Source organism: Homalodisca vitripennis, chromosome 7, assembly GCF_021130785.1.
Source record: "Homalodisca vitripennis isolate AUS2020 chromosome 7, UT_GWSS_2.1, whole genome shotgun sequence".
In the NCBI taxonomy this organism is placed as follows: Eukaryota; Metazoa; Arthropoda; class Insecta; order Hemiptera; family Cicadellidae; genus Homalodisca; species Homalodisca vitripennis.
In genome coordinates this window covers 73,684,225-73,707,601 of record NC_060213.1, presented here as the reverse complement: position 1 = coordinate 73,707,601, position 23,377 = coordinate 73,684,225, and the positions used below count along the sequence as shown (strand labels likewise).

At 29.8% G+C, this 23,377-nt stretch overlaps 1 protein-coding gene across 7 annotated transcripts in view; it reads left to right on the top strand.

Moving 5' to 3' along the window:
* The first annotated feature begins 501 nt into the window (after positions 1–501).
* LOC124365977 (dual specificity mitogen-activated protein kinase kinase dSOR1) overlaps positions 502–23,377 on the top strand; it is a 39,669-nt gene continuing 16,793 nt past the window's right edge. Inside the window, exons 1-4 of one of the 7 annotated variants that reach the window (XM_046822135.1) lie at positions 502–1,059; positions 10,921–10,959; positions 18,195–18,287; positions 22,808–23,033. In XM_046822135.1, coding sequence (XP_046678091.1) covers positions 971–1,059; positions 10,921–10,959; positions 18,195–18,287; positions 22,808–23,033 — 447 coding nt within the window. In that variant the 5' untranslated portion in view covers positions 502–970. Of the gene's footprint in view, positions 1,060–10,920; positions 10,960–18,194; positions 18,288–22,801; positions 23,034–23,377 lie in introns of all 7 variants that reach the window. The other 6 variants (XM_046822134.1, XM_046822137.1, XM_046822136.1 and 3 more) reach the window with 6 other exon arrangements.

The following is a 23,377-nucleotide window of genomic DNA, read 5'->3' as shown; positions in this document are numbered from 1 at the left end:
GATTTTGTAGTTTGTAGAGGAGTGTTATCGGAAGAATTTGAAGGATAGTTGTCAGAGGAATTTGAATGGATTACAAAGGAAGACGTAGAAATTATTGGAAAGTTAGGAAGTATATGTAGATTATCGAGAGTATGTTTAATAAAACATGAAGATATTTGTGGAAAGGTTTGTTGTTGAATAAAAGGATTAACAATAATATTAGTAATGCTCTCATTAATTTTATTGCGAACAATTATTGGTGTTCTTATATAAGTGTGGCAAGTGTGTATTATTTCTTGTCCACTTATATATTTTCTATTTCATGTTATAAAATATATCTGTATCAAACAATTTGTTACTTTCGTTATAGTGATTATCCAATAGTTTTACAAAATTCAGAGGATCACATGATATAAAGTATAATAAAACATTTCAGTGATGACAAAAACAAGTTTTATCCCAATCGTCCTGTCGCTAGCTGGATCAGTTGTTAATTTTTTTACAGAATGTTTTCCAGTGTGCGTCACAGGACCTAAGCGTCATTCCTGGATCCAGATTCCATTCCATTCCAATTTCCAATCCTCCCTTTCATCCAATCACAATCCCTCAACTTGGGTTACCTATTCTTCGTTATTGTGGTGGACAAGTAGCTGAGTCGGTATTTGAAGATTTCATTATTTATATGTGAACAGTGACGTATTGTATATTACTGTATACGTCGTGTGTTTTTACTCTGTTCTTAGAACCATTTACTTTGTAATATGAACGCGACATTTGGTGAAAAACCTTCATGACAAATCTTTTTATCCAAGAATAAAGTTTCAGAATTTCGATTTTGTGGTAAACTTTCCTTATTTAAATCTTAGTTTCGGCTTTTCCTTGTTACGGCTAGGCTGGGCATTTAAAGCCTAAGCCTGAAATACTTGCATCTCCAAATGAAGTTTTCTTCAACGCCTGCGGTGTCTACCTTTCTGTGTTGATTCTTTGAATCATGTCAAAAAATAAATTAAATCTTACATTACCTCCGGGATCGATTGAACCAGTTAATGTTGTTTCACCTTCTGCAGTAATTGACACTGAGTAAGTAATAATGTTTCATTAGTAAGGGATTTAAAAGAGGTGTATTTATTTTTTATTAAACATAAGTTACACTATAATACAAATGAGACTCCTATCACAAACCACTGTGATAAAGTACGAACTTGGAAATCCACTGATAACAATATAAAATCACGCATTTCTACATTCCTGATGGTGTAAACGGAATTAGCACCATGAATTTTAGTGTGGAAACCAGTCTAGTAGGCCTACTTAGTAAGTTCCAATTTGTCGTCTCGTTATGGGAGGGGCTGCAGTTTTATAAACGTCTAACACTTTGATCGATAATGTCAAATCACAATTTAACTAATTTAATTGCTCTCATACATGTCTATCCTCTTAAGTAATTGTAAGTACTATGTTGCTTAAACTTAGTATGAAAACAGTTTTCTTATTTTCTCTAATCAAAATGTGTATACTATACTTATTAGATGTATAAAAATATATCGTTATTTATTTACTTTAGCGTGACCATGGAAAATGGACTTTTTTTCATGGGTTGGGCATTTATAGTCAAGTATTATTATCACAGGTGAATATGAACTGTGGGGAAAGTATATTATTGTATTATATTGATGTCTTTCGGACATTATTGCGTTAAGGAGCAGGGGCATCACGTGATCTGGGATTCGACTTTTGCAAGCTCGAATTAATTTTTTTTCTAAAAGAGCAAGCAGTGCGCAGCGGGCAGGCATCGTTGACAGGATTAACGTATTAGTCAGACTCGTCTTTACGAATTGCTTCCACGTGAGATACCGAACATCCAACACAAAGGTGTGCCATTACCACTACTGAACTAGGAGGTTAAGAATAGACGAGGAGGAACAACGGTAGTTCAAAATAGCGTCCCTTTCTTTATTTGAGTAATACCAAACTGTCAAATATGGATAGTGTTGCCAGAGGTACGATAATTATCGTAAAGGTAGGCTATGATAATTTCATTGATTTTATCCGCCGGTAAGATACACGATGGGTAGTTATTATTGTACCATGAAAGATTTTTGACAAATTTATACAAGTAACAAACCAAAAGTTAATTATAGCATAATTTGTTATACGAACATAACATACTTTTTCATTAAATGTGTTTGGTATGATTACTTTAACTTAATATGAAAGTACGATAATTTCTCGTTGTTGGTATGATAATCAGTTTTTAAAATCTGGCTATACTGAGTTTGAGCAGACGCGGGGTTATAGGAAACTGCCAAAAACGGAGTTTTCAGAGGATTAAAAAAAAATCGTATCTCCTTTGACTTTTGTTGCCGACGAATTTTTTCTTCAATATTGTTTTCAGGAAAAATTGTAGTTTTCAGGGAAAAAAATGAACATACCTTTCCATGGTCACGTTAATGTAAATTGATACCAATATATCTTCACGGCGGAAACTTTAATAAGCGGCCTACACTCGTTATTCGATTGCTATTATCAAATGGTTTGATATATTATCCAACTTTGATGTAGGTATGTAAAAATTGTACACAATACGAGTTATAATAAATGAACATAACAAGAAGAATCTCGTGCATTACAATTTTAAATACACAAATTTTAAAATAACATTACAAAACAACAAAACCAACTATGGTCTAGACTTAGAGAGTAGGGTACGATAAACGGACCCGGGTTTTTTATATTGAAATTGGCAAACGATATTACTTAACCATAACCATCGATATAATCAATCGATACTGATTAATTATTTTGAACTATTCTATTCTTAAATAATCAAAATAATACACGTAGGATAATATTTCAATAAGTAATTCTGATTATTAAAAATGGCAGTCAATTTTAGAAAACTACACGACGTTGCTTTTTTTTGTGGCTTCAACATGTTGGACTCGTACCGAAAAACCCATTATGTGAAATCTGTGGGAAAGAAACAACTGTAACTGTGACAGGAGTAAATATGGTCGTCTTCAGTTTTCCTAATTTTGGTTATAATAATTTGTTTGATCACTGTAAATATTAAATTCATATTTTAATTTAAAACATATGATTGTTATTGAGGACTTTAGGTACTTTTATATTGATTGATAGTCTAGGATTTGAGATGCGAATATTAGGTATCGATGACTAGGTATATTCTTCGATATAAAAAACCGGGTCCGCTTATCGTACCCTACCCGACTTAGATATCAAAGAAACCTTACAATATATATATATATATATATATATAACTTGCCCAGCTTGATGTTAATAAGTAACCCCTTTGTTGAAATGGAGGAAAGAATTCTCCCCATGTGTTACCAGGAGCCAAACGCACATGTTTAAGCTACTTAAACAAATCTCTGTCTATTTATGAGAAATATCACATATTTTCCTCATATTCATCACCATTTTCAAAGTCTCAAAATTTGTAGTTACTTCTTGTTTATTGTTTACGTTAAAATAGCAAATAAGCTGAAATCATATGATAAGTTTATCGAATATCGAAATATCCTTTGGATAAAAACAATTGAACCATTCGATAATAGCAATCGAATAACGAGTGTATGCCGCTTATTGAAGTCTGCCCATCTTTGCTATCATACTATCTTAAAATTCATTAAAGTAATTCAGCTCAACATTGTTTAAAATTGATTAAAGTAATTCAGCTCAACATTGTTTAAAATTCATTAAATTAATTCAGGTCAACATTGTTTAAAATTCATTAAAGTAATTCAGCTCAACATTATTGTTCCAAATAAATTCAAACAAATCATGTATGGTATTTGAGTAATGGCTGCTAGAGATTGGAAAAACTGTTGCTTGTCAATAACGTAGGGGAGACATTAATAAGGGGCCTTCACTCATTCGATTGTTATTATCGAACTATTTCATATATTATCCAGATTCTATATTATATATTAATCACACGAATCAAGAATTATAATACATTAACAACAAGAATAATACATTACAATTTTTAATAACGTAAATTTAACAATAACATTACAAAATAGCAAATCCAACTATGGCCTAAACCTACACATCAGAAATATGTTACAATATTTATAGATTAGACGGATATCAGTGAGCAACCGCTTTTGTGAAGGCAGTAGCCAAACCCACATGTATATCTAGAAATTTATCAAATAATTTCCTCTCATTCATCATCATTTACAAATTAGTTACTTCTACCTTCTGTTTATTGTTTATATGACAAATGTCTAACTAATAAGTAAGAATCATAAAAAATTATTTATTTAGCCGATCTACAAATTGTAATAGTTTGTAATTGTAATAGTTACAGTTGTAATAGTCAGATGTTTTGTTAGATAAATTGTTATGTCGAATTGTTCATTTGGATAAAAACAATCAAACCATGTCATAAAAACAACTGAATAAAGAATGTAGGCCCCTTATTAAAAGTCTACCCATAACCAGTAACCTGTTACATAAGCATACAAAAATATAACTTAACTCACTGTAATGTAACATTGACTGATAAACTAATAAATTTTAAACAGGTTCACTATGCAACAGTATTATTGGGTGCTACAAAGTCCTTACAATATTTACTATTTGTATTAGGCTATTCATGCATACATATTATAAATATAAAGAATTAAAAACAACTTCATGCTCACGTGATCTGAGCTTGAATTTGGGTACTATCTCAAAGGATGTTTTTCTTATTTCGCCAGAAGTGCGGGCATGGCGCCTAACACCGAAGCCCATCTAACGTGATCTGAGATCGGAGAAGTTGAACGACCTTGAATCTGTAGTCTAAGCTGTATAGCTCTATTGTATTATACAGACTAAATGCGGGATATGACAAGTATATACATATATACATAAAGTATAATTATCCTGTTAAATGCTTTTAACCTATTTGTATCCAGGAATTAGTTTAGTCAAACTCATTTCTTCTATAATTTGTACAAGGTACAAGAGATAGCTACACTTCAATGCAAGTAATATTATTAATATTAAAATAATTAAATTTTTAACACCTGTAAGATCTGGTCTATATATAACCATACTACTGTGTACTGTAGTAGCCCATCTTAACTGGTATTTTTTCTCTTACCTTATTAGCTGTTATGTATGTAAAAAATTCCTAAGGTTGATTAATATTTAGTTTTTGACATTTTATATTATTTAATATATTACTTATTTGTATATTTCTGTCTGAACAAAACAATTTTAATGAGTAGAATTGTACAGACAGGATATTTGAAAAAATCTGGTCTGCCTATTAATATTTAAAATTTACCAATGTTCAGTCTTTGTTGAACTTGACTGATCAATCATGATCTCTCATATCTTGCTACTTTAAACCCCTCCATACTACATGGTCAGACTTAGGCAAGCAAGCACCCCCCATTCCTCTTGTAAACCGAGAAAATTCCTTCCCCTTTTGCGAAAGGACTTGTAAAACTGCTATTGTGTAGAGTGAAAAAGAATGAGCAATTTTAATCGTAAGAACTGCCGCAGAAGTGGAGCATCACAAATACTTTTAATAGTTGTTGCAGAGGTAATGAAATATCTGTTGACACATAGAATGACCTTAGCAATGTTTACACTTGAAAATGTTACTGTCCAACACTAACCTCCAGTTGTCATGATGGCATTCAGACATTATTTTCCAACGTGGATTGTGAAAGCTTCTGTGCTCGTTTTGACTAGCAATATTTATTGTTGTACACAAAACTTTTATTTTCTTTCCAGTGTGAACGTAGTATAACACTGACACAGTAATGGTGATCAGTCTGCTCTAAGGTACAAAGAATGCATTGTATGCCATGTTAAAATTATTATGCCAACTTAATGTTTTAAGCTTCACATGAGGTATATTCCATGGTGCTCTTAATTCGAGTTTTATCCCAATCTAATCAGGTCGATCAGCCTGAACTTTATCTGCTGAGGACAATATCTGACAGGTCAAAAGGAGACTAGTTATTTTAAGGGCAACACATTCAACATGTTACCATCTTACAATCGAAGGAGGAGTAATAACATGCTCACATATACATTGTTAAAAAAATTATATGGTTATGTAAGTTAATGAAAAAGCAAATAAGTTGTTATTGATATTCTGTTAATACTTCAAGTCTCTTATTGTACACTCAGGTTTCTCACTGTTATATAGTTAAGCGTTATTTTATAATGATTTTGTTGAGATTTTACCGAATGCCACCAGAATACTATTTGATATTCCCCCAACTAACTGTCTAATTGACATGTGTATTATTTGGTAAATTCTTGTATATGAATAATAATTTAATTGCCTGTTTTTGTATTTGGATAGCTAATATTTTATTTCTAGGGTTTGGAACTGGTTGAAGCTAAAAGTATTTTAATTGCAGTATGCCCGTAGTGTTACCTTGAAAACAAGGAGCAATACACAAAATTTAAATTTCACGATTCATTGAAGATTTCTAAAGGCTATAATTAATTTTATCCTGAAGGCAATTATCAAGTTCTATATTACTTTGTTTGGTCATAAATGCTCTTTATAATATATATAATATTTTCAAGAGTAAAATTACAAATGTGTTGCTATACATTATTGTTTGGGGTAAACTGTATATTTTTTCTGCTTTAAAAAGTTTACATCCAATAATTAATTGTACTCAATATATTATTTTAACAGGTAGACATTTTATTACTAAACACAACTATTAAACCCCAAAATATAATGTCACTTCATGAAATAATTTGTTTGGGTTAGCCTATGTCGCTCAAAGTTCAATTTTACTAAAGGTTAATTCAATATTGAAATTGTTCAATATTAAAAATTGATCTCCCTCTCTCTTTCTTTTTGAAAATCTATTGGCATATAGGTAAAGAAACTGTCACATTTATCTAATCTCCAAATAGATAAGCATGTACTAAAGATAAAATCCTCAGTCTCAATAGATTAAATATGAGGCATAACATGTAAAGATATTTGAATGTTAAATTTGTAATACAGTGTATGAGTAAATTTTTCATATCACAGTGCTAATGTAGATGAACTAGTGATTGTAGCCACATTTTATGTGATAGGGTTTTGATGCTTAATTACTATAAAAAAGCAGTCAAATATCTGTAAATCAACTCACTAATGATGATATTGATAAATAAGTAGAATACGAAGAAACAATTTCCGAGTCAGTACTCGGCTGTAATAACTACTGATTATATAAGCAGTGTTAATTTCTTACCATGATATTATCCTTCAACACTGCTATCAAGGCCTTACAAACAGTGAAATGGTTGGTTTTGAGATTTTAAACAAATATCCGAGGTGTGTGAACGATTCACTAGTAGCCAAAAACGTAACTGCTAGCTTTTCTTGGACAGGTACTGCTTTCCTGTAGTTTGTGGCATGTTTCTTGATTTTATGTCCGATAATTTAAATTAAGTACTCAAATACTTAAATCACTATTGGTCATTCTCAGAAAGTTTTTTTACAATCCCATCACCTCAATCAACCCGTCAGATCAATGTCATCTCCGAAATCAGCTATCATGTCATTGCCACTGTACCTATCCCTAGCCTTCAATGAGGGTCTCACCCAATATCTTCGGAAATCTCTTGAACAGTGGCTGGCTATGATAACACAAGCAGCCACTGTAATAATTGCGTCTTCTTCATCTAACTTTGACACTACTGCCTAAACCTTTCGCACCAATACTTTGGCAACAAGTTTTCCACTTGTTGCTCTAATTTGAGAAGAGCAACTTTTAATTGACAACTTTATAGTTTTCTACAAACAGTCTTTTGTCACTTTTAGTTGTCAACTTTGGTGTCAACTTAAGTCTTTCAGTCAAAATCTTGAAAGTTATTTTTAACTAAATTGACCATTAGTTCTTTATTTTGTAATCCGTGAATACCAAAGAAAGGGTCCACCTTTTTAGCCATCTTGATAATGTGATCATATTGTTCTGCAGGGTCAAAGCAGCAATGAGCAACTCGTTTATCACAAAAATGTAAAATTCTCTTTACAAAAAAACAGCTGGGTTTTTTACAATTACACATTTATTCCTCTGAACCGGGTGAAAATAATTCTTTTTCATCTTAACATTTAGGGTTTCATGAACAATATTGAGGATTTTAAGGTTTTCTTACATAATCATAATAAAACTAATAGACATACTTTCATGAAATGAGCACTGGTTGCAAATGAGTAATATAAATGTTCTTAAAATACACTAGATATTTAAAAATATCTGACTTTTGTACTACTCCTTATACTGCTCGAGGGGTTCCTTTTTTTATTAGTCAGAAAAGGATATAACTTAGGAGATATATTTTTTTTTAGATAAGTTTAAAAATTTACTAGAAAAGAAATTATAAAAAGAATCAGGAGTAAATCATATTTTTATTGCTTCTGATTTTATCATTAATATGATGGAAACTTACCTACCAGTCAATGCAAAACCTTTTAGAGATTTATGATTTTATGGGTTCAAAATATTGTTAGAATCTTACTCGTTAGTGACTTAACATTATTGGTTGATAAATTTAATGATTTGTTCTTAATTTTCCAAAGATAAATAATTAACAATTCAGCCAAAATATTAAGATTTAATAACAACTTCCACAACATTGTTAAAACCAATACACAATTTACTTTTCGATTTTCACATATAACAGTAGGAGTTAACCCTAGAACTGGCTAAAGGCTTCTGATGAGTCCTTTGTATGTGTTCCCCTATTGGCAAAATTTTTACTGCAAGATTTTTGAACAAGGTTTATTAATAATGTATTCTCATCCAAACCGTTCATGATGTAATCTACATAGTATTATTGAAAAATGTGTATTCATTTAAGCTTACTAGTGATATTAAATTAAACTCTTTCCAATGCTACAAGATTCTTCATAAGTAGACTATATTAGTATTTACTTATTAATAAGGTCTTCATGTAGATAACTTACCTAGCCAACGTTATAAGACCAAGGCCAGAAAGTGAGCCGTGTCCTCCTTCCCTAGCATTTCTCAGATACTTATGAACAGAATTTGCATTAACTCTGCAAGAGTGAATCCATTTTTTAGCTTCACCATTTTTATAGCCTCATACTACAGGGTGTAAGTTTTGTTTTTTAAAATAATAGAAAAGTGTTCTTGTTTTCCAGGTGAATGGAAGCCGACTTACAGCAAAAGGTTTAAGTGTCGTGTTTGTTAAATGCCTTCATGTTTTAATCAGCTTAATATTCTATACATTTTATATATACAGTTTTTATAAATATGCATGGTATGCACCATCCATCCAATGCAACTTTGTGAGAGATTATCCCAGGCTATTTCTTTCTTGTTCAGCTGTGTGATTTCAGAAAATGTTATGGTGTATTATGATTACATTTAATTTATTTCAACAAACAAACATTATTGGTTACCTATCTACAGAGTTATTAAAAAAATAATACTTAAGTTTTCAATGTTATCTGCTGTTATATCATTATCATTATTACGTTATAATAAATAATCCAGTAGCACCAGTGTGGTCAAAATGAAGTTTGGCGGAACAGGGTTAAAACAGATTGAGAGTGTTCATTTGGTTTTGTATGGAAAGGGGAGTTTGTATAGAAATATCTCACTTTAATACCTGAAAATATCACACATCGGTAGTAGGCTAATTTTGTATATGAAAAATTCTCATCCAAGTATGTTTGTAAATTGGTGCGAGAAGTCGTCACGCTTAAATATTAACTTCGTTACTTGAAGAGATCTCATCAGTTGGTTACTTTGCTCAGATAACTCTATATAAAGAGATGTCTGCAAACTTACTTTATATATGCAGCATAACTTTGGTTATGAAGAGATTACACTCAGTAATTTTGTATATGTAAAGATTTAGCTTATATACTGGTAATAACTTTGTGAGGATATCTTACTTATGTAATAACGTTATCTCAAACAGAGGTAATAATATTGTATATATACAGTTACTAATGAAGAGATCTCACACAAGTAGTAATAAAATGTTAGTTTTGTTAGTAGTTGTGTATATTGAAGAAATGTTGGTATGGTGATAGCTTAGTTCTAACTTTGTGTATGAAGAGAACTCATTCAGTTATGTTATATATTTAGCACTGTGGTTGTTTCATATAATATAATATATATATGATCTGATTCTTGTAGTACATATATATTACTTTCATATATTAAGAGATCTGTCTCAAGTTATAAGTAGAAATATTTTCACAATTATTTAGGTATGACATACAATGATACAAAAAAACTGAAACTGAAGTGTTGATTCTTTTAGATAATTAAATTTAGTTTTTCATTTAAATTCATTTTCGGCAATACAGTACTATAGGCTGTCATAACTGAAAATTTTAGATGAGTTGTTTAAAATGAATCAAGATAGTTTATTTTAATATGACTGTAAAAAGTTATTTAAACAGAAGTGCCAGGTGTCTATTTAACTAACATGATCTAATGTCATTAAATAACACGTAACCGGTGGAAATATAATAAACTAACAAAACTTATAACAGGTTGTTAAGAAAATTAACCAAATATTTGAATTGAAGCCGCAAACCAATATCAACACAGTGTTGTGAACCCGTCATTTACTAATGCTTGAAAATAATTTTTTTCTGGCACTTATTGCTAAGCAAGTCTAATGCTTTCTCCTCACCTGAGCTTTATTACTAACAGATTGGGTGATATATCTTGGCATTGTGATAATGCTTGGCTGTTGTTACGTTTTGTAGACTGTATAGTCTACACACAATATATTCTGCAACTGTGGTAAGGCCTATATAATTATGATCAAATATGTTGTTTGCCAAAGAACAAACGACTTTACAACAATATTTAATAGTGTAGTACTGGCCCAGCGTCACATTGAATGTAAGTTAGTTCTTGATCCAGAAAACAAACACATGTTCTAACCAAAACTTGTTTTACATTTTAGGAAGCAGAATAGTGAACCAGCTTCAGCCAGTGCTAAAAGGTATCTCAGTCACCTTTCAGAAAGCTCTCTATGGCTAATTTGTGTCTGGTGTGGATCCGCGACGGAAGGATAAGTTATCTGTTGACAGTAGTCTACCTTGTCCTTCCTTCTGCTGTCCTGTGGGCTAGCTAATGTACTGGCCAGTTTTTGTGATCATTCATCAATCATGATAAAGTCAACGTTCTGGGAACTCCTCCAGAAAATAACAGCAAATATATTAAACAATCAAACGAATAGTAAATATTTACAACATAATAAAATTATATTAAATTATGTACTTTTAAATTTAAAAATTAAAATTATATATGCCAGTTAAGATTGTACATGCAAAATAATAAAACATTAAACTTTATACTATTTTTTTTTTATTATTAACTATTTAAAGGCTAAGTGAGATAATAAAAATGAACACCTCTGGTAAATACTGTATTTTTACTTCAAAAACCAAATTTATTGTTGTTTATTAATTAAATGTTGAAAATCAAATTTTTCTGCAAACCATAACATGCCAAACTGAGTAGGTAGCCTATTAAGTTTAACTTTTATATAGATAAGTTCAGAACTTTGAAATTATAATTATAAAAAATTATTTTTATTTCGAAATAAAAAACTGACGACTATTATTTGTCACAGAAACAATTTGAGCATAACTTTTCGTATTTTGGATATAGTTTGTGTGGCTTCCTCTACAACTACGATGTGGTTTTACAACATGGCGACATATTGTAAATTAGCACTAATACCATCAATGGAAAGTGGTGTTAGACATTTTGGCAGAAAATCAATACCATATCTTTAGAAAATAAAGTCTGTTGAAAAATTATTTTACTTCGTAAAAAGATCCTGTATAAAAATGTTTAATGAAATATTGGTTTGATAATCGTTTGCTTGTATTATGTTTTCTATTGTTGGTTAATTTTGTCAACAGTATAGGTGTTATTAAAAATACCTAACAAATATTTCTACCAAAAATCGAAGAAGCAGAAAATGTAATGATAGTTAACATATTAAATCAATTTATATTTATCTTGTATGTTTAGATTTTCAATCCATGTTTACATAAAATCTTTAGCTTAACTATATGGCTATTCTGTAAATTGGATTAAGTAAAATAAATGTAAAATGGCTTTAAGCTATTCATGATTCTGTGTACTGTAAACACAATGTGCAATAAAGAACAATGCATATTCATTTAGAAACTGTTGAAATGTTTTCGAAAACATTTGCTGTGTTTTAACCTAATATTCCAAAAATGTTTTATTGAATTTTGTTTAAGATCCGGTTTTGAACTTTTTTGAGCAGGTTATTCTTTAGTTGAATTTTTAAACTTTTCTTTGCTGTTTTATTTTCATTAACTTTCTATATTATGTGTTCTTTACTTGTTGACTTTATGTTGCTTTACTCTTAAATATATTTTTCTTTTGTATTGTTTTACTTTCTAAAAATTGTGTTACTTGTTCTTTCCATTCAAATTTTGTTTAGTACTCTGATTATCAAGTTCTAAGTATTTTAAATTTATTCTTCCTTTCCTTCTATTGTTGTTTATTTTGTTGTATTTTTTCTGTTGTATGTTCTTTTGTAGGCTAAATTGTATGTTTGTGCTTCTTTTATCTATTTATCTCTAAATTATTAGGATTAGGCCCTAGAGTTAACAATGGTTTGAATCTAAAATAACAGTAGATTTGGATTCGGTGGTCAGTAGACTGTAAACTTAAATCTGAATACTGATAATAAACACTAAATAAATTTTATAAACTAATAAGGGAAATTTTATTACTTTATTTCATCTTTATCTTTGGTTTATAATTTAATAACACGCCTGACTAATTTTGCTAATATACATTAAGTATAAAATGTATTAACAATTTTAAATAATGTGATTAAATAGAGACTTTTTTTAGGATACAGCCCACTCTCAGTTTTTAGTTTAATAACAATATCTTTAAAAATTAAATGTGTAATGTACATAAGATTTTTAAGAATTATTAATTTATAACGAAGTTTATATGTAAGATCTAAAGCCAAATATGACAGACACAAAAAATGTAACATTGACAAATTAGCCATAGATTTGCGCACTGGAATGACCAAATTAGGCATATTCCCCGTTTATTTCTCGTTTTCAGAAACCTACCACATTCACATTCTCCTTCCGTGTCAAAGCTTTCTGTGCCTTGTTGATTTGCCTTCTCCGCTGTAGCCTAGCCTAGTTGGGACATTATCCATTTGTGTGTCATCCATAATCAATTGCGCCACTATTATATGAGATCCGTCCAGTCTGTGCCATTTCCTTTCCCTTCCTCTTCCCTTCTAACCCATTGGTCTCATCCATTCTGTCACAGCTTACCCTAGCTGGCGTCTTCTAGTTGATTGCTTTCGAAATAGTCTAGTCATGTAGAATATTACACTACTGATAAAAAATAAATTTTAAAACATGTGACTGTCGCACAAAATAGATGTACTTTTTATTTACGTTGGGTCTAAATTTTGCCGTTGATTATAATAAGATTTGAGTGACCTTGAACTTAAGACTTCTGTTTGTTGGATTACCATCATCAAATAAATAAATTGAAAACCTTTTTGTTAACTGATATATTTTTTCAACGATTTTATTTCATGGTCACAATGAAGTTAACCTAACACCCACCAAAACTATGAAAAAAAGATACAAAAACTGTCAGCATATGTATATTAATAATGTGTTAATTAAGTTAATAGGAAATCTCTGTGGACAAAGTCTTAAGAATTATGTGATGCTGCAATACTTTGTACTTTGTTATGTTGTTATAAATGTATATATTGGATTTTTATATTAATTTGCATGGTGTTTAACATATTGTTACGATCTTTCTCAAAATCAAATTCCTTATACTTTTATAGTTGTGAATAATCTTTCATAGGTGTTTTATAAAATTTGAATTAATGGTAGTTCTCTTTTTTGATTTTAGAACTTGTAATGTGATTTTTAATTCGGAATTTCATCTTGTCTAGCCAATGTAATGTTTTTCATAATCACTTCAATTAATTTTTGAAAATGAAACAAACTGTTAAAAACTGTTTCTTATTTTCCTTTTTTGTTTACATCTTTCTTATAAAGACAAAAATAATTGTTTTGTATTCCATAATATATGTGATATTTTAACTTTTAAAACATTTTTTCTTTGCTTAGCTGAGAGTTGTAATGGAAAGAAGACATATTCTTTATCTTGTTTTATTTTTATCAATATCTAAATGTTGCTCACTTTTTAATAATGATTGGTTGCACAGATTTTTATTTTCAAATTAATATCTTACTATGGATTTTTTAATATATTCAGCATTGAATGAAATGCAGGCATTTTGTATTTCTGTGATTGGTTTGAATATTTTGAATAAGTATATCTCTTTCATATTGATGTCTGTTTATTTGAAACTTGTGTTTACAATATTTGTTATTTATTATTAATATTGTTATTATTAAATTATTAAATATTTATTATTGTTAAATCAATCTATTGTTTTATAATTTCTTAAAAAAACTTTTTATTCTATATATAGAAATTTCCATCAAATCTTTATCTCACTTAATTTCCATTAATATAGACAGAACATTATTTGATACAAAAATATAACACTACGTTGAGAGGATTGGAATTTCTTTAATCTGTTAAAATTATCAGAATGATCATAACACTATATTATACATAATCTACATCAATAAGAGATATCCAATACTTAAGAAAATTTCCAAATTAAGAGTATAAGCATACAACTTTAAAGACAGCGTGAGAGATCATTTATTTTATTTTATTTATTAAATTTATAATACTATCAATTTTTCACAGATTATCAATGTATACTTGTTTTTTATTTATTTTTTTATAACTTCGTTGTGAGGTTAGGTTCACCATGATTATGGTATAAAATTGTCAAAACATATGGTGTTTAATATAAATGTTTAAAGGGTAATGTGCTTTTATACATGAATATGTACATTTATTAATGAAGGACTTGTAAGTAAATTTAATGAATGAATCGATGTTAACAATGGAATAGGCCCATTAATGCCAAGTGAAAAAACTTTCATAATATTCTTGTTCCAAATAATTAATATAGTTCTTTTTATATATTAGTCTCAGTAAAGTCTGATGCCAGTAATAAATGCTTTACAACATTGTGATGTTATGCTTTAATTATTTAGTTCACACTTTATTGATTTCAAATATAATCTTCATACTTTCTTGATGATGGAACGTTTACAAACAATGTCTTTTTTGACGTTATACCCATATATGTATGGCCCAGTATAGCATGGACAGTAGTGTTTTAACAAAGGTTGTAAAAAATTTGTGTGACAGTCACATTCTGCAAAAATTGTCATTGTAAATGAAGAGAACTTAACCCTAGAAGTGGCAATCAATGGATTTCTAACGTTATTTCCTTGTATGTGGGGTGAATTTCTTCCTGAGTGTGAGCGTGAAAATTATTTTCCTTTAGCTCATGTTTTTAATGTTTAAGACTAGTATGTGTAAAACAAATAGTATATATATATCAGTGAGAAGACAAGATTTTGGACTTTCATTTGCATATATAAACATAACTGATCGTATTTTATTTGGCTATAAATAGTAAAAATAAAAAATATAAGTATTGTACAAAATTAGTATAATTTGAAACAGTCAATATCCACAACAATCGACTAGTTGCATTTACAAAATTTTACAAATTCAAAATAAGCTGTAGTGGTTACCATTGTTTGTAGAAACTTGACAGTGGCACAAGTTAAAAATTAATTCTGGACAGTGTATTTTTGATAAATCATGTTTTTATTCAAAAAAACTAACAATAGGCAGAAGTTTCAGCAGGTGGAAAAAGATGAAAATTATTTTATTCGCACATACGATATAAAACAGTGTTTAGTTATATTATTTGCACTAAACCAAAGTCTAATATACTTTTGATTGACTCAGAATTTTGAGTTACAAAACAATATGAATTTTCAACACAACTGTTTTTGCTTTACAATTTGTAACAATTTAAACAATCATATTAACTTGTTGTCCTCTTTGATTTTGACAGAATAAGTTATTTATAATATACGGTTTTCTACAAATGTTTTTAATATAGTGACATTTTAGTAATTTTAAAATGATTAATTACAAAATTAATTAAAAATAAGGTAAAGAAACTTTTGAGCATTAAAAAAGAGTGTTTATGTAGAAACAAATAAATATCGACATTTTTGTAGGTATCTGATGTTGACAATTAAAAATCAGAAATTATTTTCCTTCATCTGAACTATGACTATAAAATGTTTTTATGCCATATAATTTGTATTATATCAGATTCATAATACGTGTGTGCAATTTATTAAAGATGTAGTGAATCTCTGCACATAGACAAGAATCAGCTTGCCATCTCAGGAAATTCTGACTGTCACTTCTAGGGTTAAAGACACCAAAGTACTTTTTGGCATTTTAAGCACTCATTTTCAATAAATTAATGTAATGTTTAAATTTTAACCAGTTAATAAAAAACATAAACTAAGGATATTTTCCAATCATTCACATTTTGCACTACGCAAATTAGTAAAAATTGGATGCACTATTGATATATTATCATCATCAAATAAGTCTAAAATATGCAAATCAACATTAACCCTTTTACTGCCGGACACTTTTTTTTTGGTTTGTTGAAAAATGCCAGACTTTAATTTTACTGACTTGCTAAAAATGCCGGGCTGAAATTGACTAAAATGTAATGATTTTTTTAAAAAATCATGGATTCATTATTTTTTATCATAAATTGATAAACTTTATCTTGTTTTTTCCTTATAAGTTGAAATTTGCTACAAAACATAATTTAAACATTTTCTGTCATTAAAAAATATATATATTATGTCATGAAACAAAAATTTTAAATAAATAAAAATTATTTTTTGAGTTTGCACTTTAACAACTATATTTAAATATTAAACCAACACCATAATTATAATTTTTTATTGTATAGTAATTATATATAAACATTCCCAAAAAGTTTTAGGAACACACCTTGAAAAATACTGAAGCTGTGATGAATTTTTGAAATTGGTGCAATATCCTCGAATTTCAAGATAACACTTATTGATAACACTATATCACTTTATAATACATAAATCACTTTATTACATAAATCACTGTCCATTGATATGAAAATATAATATATAATAGAAAATTAAAGTTAAAAGGCACTTTGATCAGTATTTACAAAAATATATATACATTTTTAGGTTCATAGGCCTGCTGATTAGCACTTGTGTTCCCCAAAACATGTGGGATGAACACCTTTTTTGCAGTTTTTTGCAGGTGACAGGTGATCTTCTCTTACTCATTTTATTAATCGTAAAAATATGTAGATTTACAAATATAAATGTCAAATAAAGTGTAAAACACGAAACAACACAAGTGGAACTCACGACTAACGAGATCGACCATAACCTTATCAAACCAAACTCGAGTTATAACCAAAGACGTTCAGTAACAAAAATGGCTTCCATAGATTATAAAACCTGTTTTCTGTGTGTTGTCCATATAGTAATGAATAACACAGCTGAATTTCGATGCATTTGGACAACATTGAAAACCAGTATAAAACAAATACGAGACGGCTTTTATAGCGCACGTCGCCGATTTCCGCACAAACGGCAGAGTGCGCAAATAAGCACGTCGGCAGTTTTTCGAACAAATCGCAACGTGCGCAATTGCGCACGTCGGCAGTAAAAGGGTTAAACAGGCTGAATGGTAGCACTGTGAATGATTTATTTTAATGTATTTTATAATACATTTAATCTTCTGCCTATTTACAATTACTAAAGATTTAGTTTATGATAAAATTTATAAATAATTATACTTTTGTAACAATCCATTGTTAATACTTAATGTCAATTTTTTTAATTTATTTTACATTTAAATAAATTATATATGTACCCTTCGAGATATTCAAATACTTCTTATTTGTCTGTTAGAACTTGTAGACTAAAACACTCATTGGTCAAAAAGTAATTTATTACATTCAAAAGTAGTTTGATATTAATGAGTTTTTACTAATTTTAAACTAACCATACCTAACATATTGTAACAAAAGTATTAATGGAATTTTTAAGTATTATATTTTAAATTAGCAAACTCTAATCTTGCACGATTGAAATAAGGGTCATAAACCACTCTCGATTAAAAGTTTATCTGAAAACATGAATTTTTTTGTGGATTTGTCCGTAGATGGCCACCCCGCGAGAAACCACAGATGACTCTCACCCCTCGGAACACAACGTTTAATGAAACAGTTTCGGTCAAGTCTTCACCTGTTAATAGGTTAGGATACTTCTTAAGTAATAATTAGGCCTAAATACACAGTAAATTATCATAGCGTATTCTTGGCTTGTTGGTTACAATAGTTCCATCCAGAATCTTATTGTAATAATTTAGAATATTTACTCCTGTACTCCCTGCTTATTCTGTGACCTTTATGTGAAAGAAATAATAAAGGAAATGTGTAAGAAGATTGCTGTTACCAAATAGGCTATTGTGAAACAGATTATTTGCTTGAGGAGACAGTAGCCACTTACCGACAAGCCTAAGAAACAGAACGAAAGGCAACAAATTAGTTTTAAATCAAGTTGATAATGTATAAAAAGCACTTATTATTATTAAAAGAAATGAATGGAAATTACATTATATCAGCAAGAAGTCATATTAAATTGGGCAACATTATCATCAGCAATAATAAAATTTCAGTGTACAACTTCTCACCTATTCCCAGCCAAGCCTCTACACCTTTTGACCTACATTAGTGCCACTAGATTAATAGTTCAAATTTATACCTAAAATCTTGTAGTCTAAAGGTTGAAGAGCAATACTAAAATCAACATCTGTTTATTATGTTGTCATGTCTATGATTGTAGATCTAAAGTTTTACATCTGACCTTTTTTTTGTTTTCAAGCATATATTTAGTAACTACGGATAGGTATAGCTTCTTTTAGTAGACTTTATAAACTCATTACATTTGTGTTCATAGCACTTCACTATCATAATTTGAATTTTGCGCACTTCTGGGGCCTATTTCTTGATAATCACAGGTAACATTCTGAGCATTTTTGTAATTATAATTGTATAAAAAAAATGTGTTTAACCGTTTTAGTAACAAAAATAAGTGGGACTTATGCCCAGTAAATTTTTACAACCGTATCAGTAAACTGTAAATCTAAAGATTTTAAAATTAACGTTTTTAAATATCTGTAAACATTTTCACTTACTGTTGTTGAGCCAGGAGATGTAACCTAGCTGGCCCATCATGCCCAAGGGTCTCTAAAAAAGAATGCTGGGATCTTGAACGGCAATTACTTAAACAATATTGAAGATAAATAAACTATTTAAAGGTCAAATTGAAGTGAAAAGACTACCCTATTTTCGTACCTTAATACATTTCGATGTGTCCTCCATTTGTTGCTCTACAGATATCAAAGCAGTATTCTATTTCTAGCCAAGTGTTATGAAGCATCTCTGGGGTCACAGTTGCAATCACTTCCGAAATGATCCAACGCAGATGTGCGAAATCACAAATATTTACAGCATAAACAATGTTTTTTACGCAAAAAGAAATACAAAAGAAGTCCAAAGGGATCAAATCCAGACTCCTTTTGGAGGCCAGGAAATAGGTGCACCCCTGCCTATCCAACTATTTGGAAATCTGTTATTAGTGTTTGCGCACTTCTCGAACGTAATGAGGCGGCTCACTGTCGCATCAGATTGGCATCAATGGTCTGTGGACTGTCAATTTGGGTATGTTTAATTACCCAAACCGACTTTGTTGGACAATCAATGGCTGGCAAGTTAAATGTCCTTTCAACATACTTCCTGTATTACAAACTGGTTAAACCAGTGATGGATTGCTTTATCATCTGGTGAATTTTATGTAACTCGAACCGATGCTGCACACTAACAATCAATGTCAATTTTCTTACTATAGACCACACTGTGCTTCTGTTGCACCATAAACATCATACTTGTGACTGGCGCCAGGCATGTCAGTCACAATAGTGGAATGCCACTGTGCAGCTGTTCTGCACATACCAAAGTCAACATTTCCTTCCATACTACAAAGGGAAACAAAACTTATTTACTTCAACTTCATTTTGACGTTTAAATCAATAGTTATCTTGAATAGTTTTTAAGTAACGACTGTTTAAAATCCTGGCCTTTTTTGGGAGACCCTGTATTATGTGTTTTTAGAAACTTGACTATATCTTGCCCTTGAACAACTTCAGATTTGCAAAATTAACTTTAGAAATATACTATAAAACCAACAACTTATTAACGAATCCCAGGTCCCTTGTACTGATTAGTCAGAGTATTTCGCTTCATTTCGTATCCACACTCATTTAAAATTAAATCAAATTGAACAATTAATTTACTTTTGTGTTTAAGATATAAGCACTAGAACCTACTTTTCTAGGATATTTGTATCTCTTTGGTCTTATAAAAAATTGTTTAATTTTTTTCATATCATAAAAATGGGACAAAATATTTCAAATTAAAAAGTTTTGCTTTTTATAATATTTGTTAAATTTTATACTAGCTATGATACTTTTAACACAGTTTATTTGTCAATGTATTTAACTTTATTAGCAGAAAACTTTATCAATTTTAATTTTGAAAAAGTAAACTTTGTAAAAATACAATATAGTAAACAATTTTTGGAATAAAGGTATGACATATAACTAAGATATGAATAATATTTGTAATGAAATATTATCTTTGCCTTATATAATATTAAAAATGACATTTCAAGCTTTAACAAGATATTGGAAGAAATTATTGCTCTGTTATGTCAGACATTTATGCGTTTTTTATCGCATCGTTAATTGTATGCTTTTGTTAATTTATCAGGAAAGATTTCAAAATATAATATGTCTTTAGTATCCAGTTTGATTTCTTCCAGAAAAGTATTTTTCTTTAATTTCTTATTTGGCATTTTAATAAAGATTTCTGCAGTTATTTTAATTACAAATAAACAAACAAAATCTTCTCGTAACAAAAGTTATAAGTGGTAACTCTTATACACCTGTTTTACAAGTATCTAATAAGTTGAAATTGTAAATATGTAACTTGTAATTTTTAAGAAATGGGCCCCAGGTCAATCATAATTTAGTGGACTTGTTTTAGTGCTGAGTTTGCTTGAGAAAAGCTCATAGATTTGAATTATTCTCTCAAATGTACACAATAAGTATTATTTCAGCTAATAATTAACATGGACATGTATTTAACCTAATTGAAGTGACAGGTTACTTTTATATTCACTGTATTGAGTATTCTTTAATTAAATTTTTGTTCTTTAGTATAATATTTTATATTTATAATAATTCCGTTAAATTGGCTTTAAGTATATGTTCAAATCTTATTGTAATGTATCACAATAGTGAGTTAATTCATTATATTCGGTTAGTTTTATTTATCTATACATTATTTTGGTAATTTTATTAAAGCTGTGTTATTCACTTTCTTTTTTTAATTTACAGGAATTGTAAAGGGTACAAAAGTTGAAAATTCAAAACTGGTTGTAGATAGCAAGTGATCTACTAATAGAGTTATATTGTTGTCTTATAAACCCTTATCGTTTTTGTGCTTCAGAATTATTAAATCGTATTTAGAAATCCATCTTTTAATTTACCTTTCAATGTATGAATTTTACAATTATTTATATCTGATAGCTGGAATTTTTAACCCAGCTGTTTATCTTAGATTTGAAAACAGAGTAAAAGTTAGTTATATTCTTTCTTCAAATCTATATGATAATGACAATCAATATGATTAATAATCTTTGCATTCTATTGCTTTGCTTTATATTTATATATATATATATATATATATATATATATATATATATATAAAGCAAAGTAACATCATATATATATATATATATATATATATATATATGATGTTTTCTTAAGAGTTTTCATTGAAATGTGTTTAGAATTTAGGGTGTTAGTAATTGAACTATGCAAGAAAATTTATATAAGCACAAACTGAGATTAGTTATATTAATTTTTTTAACAAATATATTTTATTCTGAGCCTGTGTCTATTGAGGACATGTTTTAATTGTACATTATAAAACAAATGCCTCTTTATTGAAGGCATTTCATTTCATTAGCAGTCAGCAACACAGTGCAATAATGTAACTAGAAGGTGAACAGGAACTTAGATAGTAAGATATTGTCTTATTAAAGATATTTCTGCCTTCCACAAAGAAATTATAGTTAGGCAAACAACCTGATCTGAAGTAGCTGTTACAATTTCCTGGTAAGACTTCTCCACACCATACTTATATCTAATCTATGAAGGAAAACGATAGATGGTAATAAATGAAACTCACCGGTTTTCCAAATGAACAGTTAAAACTGACATCCATACATTGAAAGGAATGATTAATCCACTGAATGGAGGTTTTGGAATCATTTAGTGGTCAAGTGTCTGCATTAATATTTTTCTCCTGTACACACACAATATCTTCATCTACAAGAGTCTGCTAGCCCATGACATGGTGTATTTGGTACTGCCTCTGTGTTCTTGCACCTATATAAAGCTTGTTAGGTGTTGTAATTAATAACATTCACTTGATGCTTTTGCCTTCACTGTTCCCTGTTGGTTATCCAATAATTAATGGTGTGAATAACATTGCATGGACTTAGAATCCATCCACAGAATTGCAGTGTAGTACGGCCTCAAGGTTAGCTCAGAGAGCAGTAGTCGTAGCAGTTCCTGCTGAAACCAGCTGACCAGGCAGGTGACGGTGTTTCTATGGGATGTTTAGTTGCTAACATGTCCAGGCACAGTACACTCGTTGGCAAGACCAGCATCGAAGTTCTACAAGAGCGATTGGAAGAGTTGGGCATGGACGACACCCAGAGAAAGCGAATGGAGTTCTTTCTCTGTCAGAAGGAAAAGATCGGCGAGTTGACAGATGACGACTTAGAGAAGCTTGGGGAGCTGGGGGCCGGAAATGGAGGAGTCGTCATGAAAGTGAGACATCTACCCAGCGGGCTCATCATGGCTAGGAAGGTATGTATCGAGTCCTGTATCAAAAATTCTATCTAGGAAGAAATTGATTAGGAAATGTTGTAAGAGCCAAGTAATATAACTTTAAAATTTCAATGTCTACTTGCAAATACTATCCATTTTCTCCAGATCTAAAAATCCAATATTTGTTGGTGGAAGATATGAATACATTTTCTTTTTGAACGAACATTTTTAACTTAACCTAATTAGCAGATTATGCTTTTTTGGGAATTCATTAAATAGTTATCAATACAAAAATATCTTTTTTGGTGCATCTAATTCACCGAAAAACTCAAATATAAAAATACATTATAAGCAAAAACTGGGGGTAGCTTGAAGCTACTTGT